Below are 10,319 nucleotides of genomic sequence, written 5' to 3' on the forward strand. Positions count from 1 at the left end.
AATAATAAATATCAAATAATAATTAATAATTAAAATACATATTCACATCTAACTTATACTCAAATCACTCACTTATTTGTTCTAAAGTTAAGACACGTCTTTGAGCACTGTGCGGCATAAATTAGCATCACAACGTATGAGTTCTGATTCAAATTATATTAGAAGCAATTCACACATTTTCACATTTATGAATACACAAAGTTATCGAATAATAAAATAGACTAGATTTCAAATTGATATTCTATATAAAATTAAATATTTACAATCCTTAATAATAATAAGTTATTGTCATGTTAATCCTAATCGTTATGGCAAGATAAGTAACGTTAACAAATAATACTGTAATACAATACTTCTTATGATTGTCGCAATTAAAATATATCTGAGATTCTTTTCTATGATTAAATGCAGTTTGTAAGATGATTTTTTTCTTCAAAAAATATTATATTTACCCTGAACGTATCCAATAAATTGTTCATATAATTTACTGACTGTCTTTAGACGGTTTGATAAAATTGAGCGTCGTGATAAGTCGTTCTTTGCCTATCGTCCTAAGCACTACTATGAAACTAATTACAAATATGGCGACGACTAAAATTGACAACATCGGTATTAAGCCGACCCATTGTCCTCTGGGTTTTTCCATGACTTCTGGCAGGAAAAGTGGATCCAGCACGTGAGTCCTGACAATCTCTTTATACACCAGAGCGGACATTCTCGGGGTTCTGGTCCTGTTGTAATCGGAAAAGTCAACTTCGTAAAGGCCAAAGCGTTGACTATAAATTAAAAACATTGATAAGTATCGTTATTCATGAGTTTCATACTAGTTTTTAACTTTCATGACTTACGTATATCCATCAGTCCATTCCATGTTGTCCATCAAACTCCAACTTGCGTATCCAGTTACGTTGACTCCGTCTTCAGTGATCGCCTGATGAATAGCTTCCAAGTAGCCGTTCAAGTAATTAACTCTAACTATATCTCTCAAACCAGGTGATGTTGAAATGCCATTCTCGGTTATGATGATCTCTGGATTGTTATAGTCATTTTTGATCATCGTCAATTGATTGCGGAGACCGGGAGGATAAGCCTTAAAAATTAAACAATGATAAATATTAATATACAAAAAAAAATGTGTGTTGCACTTTCATATATGTTTGTACTCATTTTGAACATGAATTAGTTATAGAAAAGGAATAGATATTACTAAACATACCTTTAACCAATCAAATGCTGATGCAGGCCATGAGTCATTCTGAAATCTTGGGAACGCGACGTCGTCTGGAATCGACGGAATTGGAAACTCTTCTTCCGGTTTGTCAGCATAGCGGGTGATAAACGAAGTGTAGTGATTCAAACCGAAGAAATCATAAGCTCCTCTTATGCTTATGATCTCTTCTTCGGTGAACACAGGCAGTCTTGATTTAGAGTAGTTTTGTTCTTTGCTCCGTTTGCCGATCAAGTCTTTCATGACTTTCGGGTAATCTCCTTTTGGCGAGAAAATAGGATTTGCAAACCATCCGAGCTGTAAAATTAATGTTGTGGGTAAGTATTTATGATATAATAGATAATTTATATTAATTTTATCGACATTTGCACTCCGTTTCAGCCCGCAAGCGAATCTCACTATTTTATATTTAAGTTAATATAAAGTCAAACTCACTTGGAATTGCATCATTGTATCAGCTGCATATTTATCTTTAGGAGAATCCGTCTCAGCCAGCACCCAAGGAGCTGTCAAGCTAATTCCAACTTTTCCTTTCTGCGTAGGCTTATATGTGTTGTTGTAAAGATGATAAGCTCTAGCGTGCGCCTTGATGATACTGTGTCCGCACAAGTAATCAGCTACGCCATGATCGTCAAGTCCCGGTGCTAATCCTCCATCAGCCCAAGCTTGACCATATCCTTGGAAGCAAATATTTGGTGGTTCATTTATGGTAATCCAAGTTTTGACCCTGTCGCCGAAAGATTCGAAGCACACTCTTGCGTAATCTTCAAAGTAGTCGACGATCAAAGGGTTGGGCCATCCGCCCAAGTCTTGTAGCCTGAGTGGTAAGTCCCAATGGTAGATTGTGGCTATCGGTGTTATGTTGTGCTTGATCAGTTCGTCGATCAGGTTGTTGTAATAGTTGAGGCCGTCCTGACTTATCTTGTCGGAGAATCCTGTAGGTAAGAGTCTTGGCCATGATATTGAGAAACGATAAAAGTCCACGCCCAGCTCCAAGAGCATCTCTATGTCTCTTCTCCAAAGGCGGTACGAGTCGCAAGCTACGTCTCCTGTAGAATGATCTATAACCGCTTTGGGGTCGTTGTGTGTAACGTCATCCCATATACTGGGAGCTTTATCTGTAAAAAATAAATTAAATAGATTAAACAACTACAGAGATTGAAATGGGTATCATAAATTGGTTGCACAATGGATAAAAGATTATATTCCTACTCCACAATGATATTTAACACAATTCTAATGCGTCTTTTTATAAATATACATATTCGTTTATAATGTATTAATTTAACCACATACGCAATTTGTGGTATACTAATTATAGTAAAGTTTTCCATACTTTAACTTATTATAATCATTTGAAGGATATCATTCAAAGCAATTAAACCAAAACCACTATTGAGGAAGTGGATTCGGTCAAACAATTTTTTAATATAATACTTATATCCTGGTTATATATATAGGTATATAATTATTATATATTATAACGAAGCGTAATATGCATATGTACATATATCGTTATCTTTAATGCAACCGACTTTTATATATTCGCTTAGCTTAGAATAAAATTACAGTGATTAAAATGAACTCTTTCCATTAAGTTTATTTATCGTAATCCATATTATAAACGATTTGCGATGCAGATAAAATGTATGTTTTCAATTTTGATTTTATAAGTATATGTTGTGTTTTATGTTCTTAGAAAGGTTCGCAATTTTTGATCTATTATGATATATTAATGCACATGAATCTTCAAAGCCTCGTTTTAAACCTCGGTATTAAATTGTATATACTAATTATATATTTGCATTGTAATTTATTTCAACATTTAATTACACCTAATTCAAGTTTATTGCATTATAAATGCTAATATCATTTATCTCACTGTTTACAGAAGGTATTTTTATGTTGTAAAATTCATATTACTAACAAAATGTCAGTAAAATATTTATGTATAAATATAATTTTCGCAACTTAATCTTGTAATATTTATCTTGAATTTAAACGTTTATATGTAAGAATATATTCTTTAGATATACTTATGATAAATTTAATCTCATTGAGTAAGTTTTTCAACTGAAGTAAATTATTATTATTAAGTTTCCGTAGCCATAAGGAAACTCAGAAAAATCAGATAAAGATAATTAATTTACCTTGAAATTATTTAAGATTCGCCGATTATTAATATATGTAATTTTACAATAATTTATAGCCAGTGTAAAAAACTATTAAGACGTATTATTAAAATATGTTCTTTCAAATGCACTATTATAAAACCATTTGGGAAGGGGGGGGGGGCACAGTTTGAAGCATTTGCCTCCCTTTAAATTTGGTCCTAAAAATACATGTAATTTATTGAAATACAAAGAATCTTAATTAAATCGAATTACTAAAGAAAACGACCACAGACTAGATAAGCTGAGATTACGTACCTGAATCAGATTTTGAAAATATCAAAGGAGGACACTAAAAATAGAAGTCCCATCGGAAATTTTGTTCGAATAGGACAAAAAGACATATTATTACGGGACTTAATAAAGTAATTTCGGAATTTTTTGTTCATTTAGGGATGCTACGGTGGCTAAAAAAGTTCACTTCGGACATTTTTTTCAAAAAGGACAATGGAGGACAATCCTTCTCAAAGGACGACATCTGATTACCTTAACTATTAATAATTAAAAAAACTACGCTTCCACAATTTTTATATCGTACTTATTTAGTATTATATTATATCATGATGCAATGTTTTTATAATTTAACATCATTAGTAAAAAATGTACATGTAGATTATTGTTTTTTATGTCTGCAGCCACTTTTTGTACAAATTATTAAAGATTTTTTATAATTTATTGAATGGGTTTCTACGATTTTTTAGTGTTCATTTATGACGTTATGGCCAAAATTTAATTCTCTAATCATTAACGGGGTTATATTGAACCTTATTATTTGTCAATATTAAATATAGTTTTGCATCAAAAATATACTATGTCTTAAGCTATTCTTAGATAATTTATATAATTATATAGTCAAAAGAGAAAAACTGTTTTTAACTTGTGCTAATTGGCATGAGATTATGAATAAACGCGAACAATAAATGTTATATGTATTACAATAAGATTTCGTTATATAATATAACTTGTTAACAAAAAACGTGAGAATTAGAACGCTATTTTTGTTTTGTAATGTATTGTGCCCTTACATTACCAACAAAAAAGTTGGACGGTTTTTTTGGCGTTAAGGCCAAATGTGCACGTCGCTAAAGAGACAATTATGCAATTATAAGACCTCGAATTATATTTCAGGCTTTTTATTATTCAATCATAGTATTGTATCAATTAAAATACATAATTTATTAGATATAATAATTAAAAACTATTATTTTGATTCATAACTTGCTTAAAAAATAATATTGTTGTACTTTATAACTCAAAAATGCCAGATTGCTTATATGAAAATAATTTATCAATGTGATAATTGATTTAATTGAAAAATCAAAGCACTTATAATATTTTTTGCCACAAAGATATGATTTAAATATTTTATACGTTTATTACGATATCTAAATTACAATAAATATTATAAATTTCGTTTATTTGACACTCTGAATCACCATCTTGGTTGTTTCAAAATAAAAAAAATAGTTAAAATGTAAAAGGTAAATAAGTAAAAAACGTTTTGAAATAAAAAGCTAAATAAAATAAAAAATTATTAATGTGTTTTTTATATTTATTTAAAAAAAATAGAAATTAATGATTTTGTTTAAAAAAAATCGTGGAGAAAAATGTAAAAAGAGCAAAAATGCTTCATATTAAATATTTTAATAAAATAATAAACTTTTTATTTAGAATATGAAAATTATTTTGTAGTTTTTTGTTATAAAAATGTATAGTTTCTACTTTTGTACTTATTTTTTTCTAAAAAATGATAATTTTTTAATTTAAAAAATCATAAGTTTTAATTCTAAAAAATTAAATAAATAATAATATTTGCTATTACTTATAATAAAGCAAATGTGTAGTTTAAGCAAAAAAACATACTAGTAAAATAAATTATATGTAAATAAATTAAGCTTTGAATAATAAATAATCATATTATTAAACAAATCATTACAATTAAAAGAAAATCTATACACATACATTAAACTCAACCCTTTTATTACTAGTATTATAATAATATGAAATTACCTGCTGCGTTCCATGCTCCTTCGATTTGATACGCTGCAGTTGCAACTCCAAATTGGAACTCGTCTGGGAACCTTCTCAATTGTTCCCGGCAAGAAACGCTGAAAAATAAAATACACTGTCATCTTATGGTTTGAGGCTATATTTTGATAGCGATGGCCTAATTGATAGTGAGTGACAATTAACAAATCTTAATTGTAGTCAATAGGAATTAAGAACAATTTCCTACATAATTGCTATGATATGTTGATCGAATTTCGATGATAATTGCTCTGTTATCGTAAAAACCTTGTGAGATATCAAGAATAAATCTTCAAGATGTGACGGGAAAATCCGATGATTTCAAGGAAAAAATTGAATTAGACAAAGAAAAAATTGAGTCATGTCTTTATTATACTCATAAGATTTCAGACATTTTAGGTCGCAGTTGTTCGGCATTTCAGATTTTTATGCGATTGCAGAACTCTATAGTCGCAAGGACGTGACAAGACACTTTCAGATTTTACACTATTGCCAGATTTTTAGCACAAAACTAAACTGACTGGTTTTGTCCGCAGAATATGCTACCAGCTAGGTACAGCTGCAGAGAACATTTTTGCGTTAAGAACAGGGTCAATGGGATATTTATACGAAGATCCATGGCGTGAAGCGATTTCAATGCCTATGGAGAGTAACAATTCTGTACATGCAACTTGTATACAAGATGATAGGTATACTTCACAAGGAAGACTGTGCATTTAGAACGGGGATTAACCAACTAGCAATGAAGACAATTCTTCCTCGTCATGTTTTATTAATGATTACCGTATCTAAAATTCTTCTATAGCTTCATCATGTCATCGCGCAGGACTGACATACTTGCATCCATGCTTTACTTATCTAGACTGTAACTTCGCATTTTTTGCCTAAAACTTATATATTCATAACTACAACTCAATATAAATCTAGTTTGGCATTGAACTGTGTCTTAAACATATCAGGACAATCTGTTTTACAATATAAAGAACAACAATACATGAAGATGTCCGCCCCATCGTAGACGAAAAGTCGTGCTGTGTATTATATTTATTTTATACTCTTCTGTTCCTAACTTTGTTGTTCCTAATTAGATTAATATAAAAGCGAAGTGGTAATTTTAATGATACAGTTTGGAACCAGGAAAGAGCAAGATACAGCATACCATGCTGACCCTCACAAAGGTCTCGCCCTTTTTGAAAAATTTACTCACGGCTCTCCTCGGTCCGAAGGCCGGACGAAATGTTGGAGGCAAACGAGAAACCGGACGAGCAATTAAACTGCAATTTATTCGCAATGTTCCGATATTAAAAGGCATTGTGGCGGTAGATGAGAGTCGAGAGATTGAACAATAAAAAAATAAAAAAAACGGACTGACCTTCGCTCGAAATCAAGCATTCTATAATGCAGTGAATGCTTTTCGTTGCAAATTTACGATATGGCGATTGCAGTTAATGCACCTCTATATGCTTCGAATAGATAAGGGGAATTTATGTATGCATTTCGTAAATATCAGTCATTATTACAGTGACGCGTGAAGTGATATTCTAAACCCTCATTAGTACATGAGCATTATAAAATAATATAACAATAAATGCTTAAAATAAATTTTTACTATAATCCTTCAAAGTTGTTTCTAAGCTGTACTTAAAAGTATGTTACACAAACATACAAATTTAATTATTATTTATTTATTTTCTTAAAGTAAAAAATGCTGTAAAATATAATTTTTACTTGTTTCTTTAAGAACGATTTTATTTTTTATTTTAATATTTCAGAAAAAAATACGCTATATAAATTTATTCTAAGCCTTCGCGACAGTTTTCAAATGAAACATTTACAATTTTTTCGCTACGCGGCCAATTTTAAGTGGTATGAATTATCTATATTTCAAATTACTTGAATATAGATATATATACAGTATTATTTTTATTTTTTAACCCAGCTTAAAATGAAACAATAAAACAACTTTTTCATTGTGTTGAGAAAAATTATGCTAAATTAAAAACGAGCTATAAAATCCGCGTAAGAAGAGATAAAATCAATAATGCAAAGATGATGAACCCAACATCGGAAATCGATAATAAAATGCGTGATACGCAAGCCCTTCCATCCTTTTAGTTAGTTTTAAAAAAAATACCTGCGCAAATTATATTTTTAGGATCAGAACCCACAAACATGATACAATAAAAAAGATTACATAATCTTTGAAGTATGTATTTTGTAAAATAATCTGTTATCACAAAAATAAAATATTATTAAAAATGTAAACCATTTTTTCCCCCTTTCCCTTTAAATTATTTTTTAATAAAAACATATTTTTACAGATGAAAAAAATAGTATGGGCGTGAATAAGTTGACAAATCGAAAAAACAATTATTACGATTTGAAGGTAGATGTTAAGCTAAAAATATATATATATTGCTCATAACTAATTTTACAAAACAGTTAGTTACAAAATTAAACGCGTTATAAAAGCGAGCTATTCAAAAATTTAAAGTTGTTGCACTTATTAGTATAATTATTGATTATATTAATTAAAAGTATAGAGCAGTAGTCATAAAATCATGGTAATTTTTTTTTTTTGAGGGTAATGAAAAAAACTATTTTTTATCATGCATTATTTTTTTAAATTAAATTTGTTAACTGATTTAATATATTGTTGTTGTGTCAGCGGAGTCATTTCTTAATAAAATATATTGTCCGATTGAAATAAATATATGTTACCATACAATTAAAGCATACTTTTCACTTCACAAATTTACATTTACATAAAAGAAATTTTAGCAAGTACAATTAAAATTTATAATGCATTTCTCATTGATAAAAACAATGTTCTAAATCCATCGAAAACTTTCCGAAGTATCACCGACACACATTTACACCCACGTTTTTTGCACAACACTTTCTACAGCATATTAAAAATTGGCCAAAAAAATTGGTTAAAAATTTTCGTGACGCTTACCTGGCGAAGAAGAAGACAAAGAAGTAGAAGCACTTCATGATGGCGATTGGGGGTGTGTTGAGCTGGGGGTGGTATCGCCACTCGAAGCTGGTCGCTGGCGTGTCCACCTGATGCGTGCTGGTAGCACGGTAGGCTGGTGAGTTCTGGTGGTGGTCAAGTGGCCAACGCGCCAGTTATACCTCGGCGCTCACCATCGGAAGTGGCCGCGAGTACTCTGAACGGGGTTTTTCGTAGCCCTACTACGCACGCGACAATTATTATCAATTAATTAACCAAATACGATAGTAATAATCTATATTTTGTAATTGTTTTGAATACTAGTATTATTTATAAAGATGAACAATATTAATGTATTTAAAATTTGGATACATTATTGATGACATATGTAGGAAATTACTATGAATCACTTAAAATATTTATACACATTTATATTATTTAGATGCTAGGAAAATAATTGCGATTTATAGCCTTTAAATAGATTTTTCTCAGCTAGTAAATAGCTATAGATATTAATAAGTAACATTAGAATCGACCCATTAATGTCAAATAATTACAAGTACAATTACAAGCTTAAGCAACTGATAATCTGTTGGCAAGATGTGTTGATATGTGCGTACAAAAACCAGTTAAAACCGATTTATATTTTTTAACAAAAAATATCAGTAAAATAATATTTATTCCTACTTAAAAGATTTTCATGTTATATAAAATGTATGTAACTACAACTATATAACAAAATAAACTCAAACAAAACAAAATTAAAATAATCAGTAAATCAGGGGTTCCACACCTACCATTGCTAAAAATAAGATTGTCTCCTTACCAAGATAGATTAAGATTCTCTCCATACAGTAAAACCGTTGGAAACGTGCTAGAATTTCAAAACAATCGTATATCAAATCAAAATTTTCCGATAAGAAATAATGGAATCTAAAGTTGATTTATATAAAAATGATAAATACGGATTTATTTTTATTTTTTATTTTATTTAAATTTATTATAATATAATTAAATTTATTAATTATTTATATTGGAGTCACTGCTGTCTATCACTGATAGCTCAATGGAATATATTTCTTTCGTGGAACTTATCCAATGACACTTGCTTTTGCTGAGGATTTGCGATAATTTGATACTGAATTGTCATTGAATAGATTTAACCTTTCTTTTAGACAGGGATGTTTATTTGACGTGTGGTCTGTGTGTGCGTATCTGAGGTGTGTTCGCTCTGGATTCTGGAACGTCGGCTGGACCAATGGATGCGAAGAGAGAAGAAGCGGCTTTTGCGATCCTCGCTTATCTGACGTTAAATCATGGTTGTAGTCCGAGTTGAAGAGCTATTGAAAATCTAATGCCTTGAACTCGATGTGGATGTTTATGGTAGACAGTGGCGTAGCTAGGGTATGTGCCGCCCAGGGCGATCCTTAAAATTGCCGCCCCCCCCCCATACATTTTTTGCAGGGTCATAAAATAAGCATTTCCTAAAATAATAAATTGGATATTATTAAGCTCTTGTTATTCGTTGAGTTATGTATGTTTTAGTGCATTCAAGGTTAAGAACCACACTAGACGATCCCATAGCGAATATGCCGACCCCAAGCAAGTGCCGCCCGGGGCGGCCCGCCCCCTCCGCCCCCCCATAGCTACGCCACTGATGGTAGATTATATTGTTCGCCTCTTTTTCAATGGTATGAACAAATACAAAATGGTGGTGAGTTGTTTTTAAACAAATTACTATTGGCCGCTAAGGCAGGTCAAAAACGGTCGTTTTGAGGATAAACCCGAATGCACGGGCTATCTCTTCTCAAGGCAGCGGATATAATTTTTTTGTATGTAATTAAACTATTATTTATTTTATTAATTCTAGTTAATTTTTTATACACTAAAATTTTTTAATTAAGACATACATTTAAAATATAACATAAACCTAAGC

At 30.7% G+C, this 10,319-nt stretch overlaps 1 protein-coding gene across 1 annotated transcript; it reads right to left on the minus strand.

The window, feature by feature from the left end:
• Positions 1–368: 368 nt before the first annotated feature.
• LOC148232845 (myrosinase 1-like) lies at positions 369–8,602 on the minus strand. Its single transcript, XM_088190280.1, has 6 exons — positions 8,387–8,602; positions 5,410–5,507; positions 1,664–2,346; positions 1,217–1,525; positions 849–1,090; positions 369–776 (listed from the first exon to the last, which is right to left on the minus strand). The coding sequence occupies exons 1-6, from the start codon at positions 8,422–8,424 to the stop codon at positions 485–487; spliced, it is 1,662 nt and encodes a 553-aa protein (XP_088046406.1). The 5' UTR covers positions 8,425–8,602; the 3' UTR covers positions 369–484.
• Between the last annotated feature and the right edge of the window lie 1,717 nt (positions 8,603–10,319).

The sequence above is a fragment of the Plectrocnemia conspersa genome, unplaced genomic scaffold, assembly GCF_051122295.1.
Source record: "Plectrocnemia conspersa isolate PC_06_02 unplaced genomic scaffold, ASM5112229v1 ptg000008l, whole genome shotgun sequence".
Lineage (NCBI taxonomy): Eukaryota > Metazoa > Arthropoda > Insecta > Trichoptera > Polycentropodidae > Plectrocnemia > Plectrocnemia conspersa.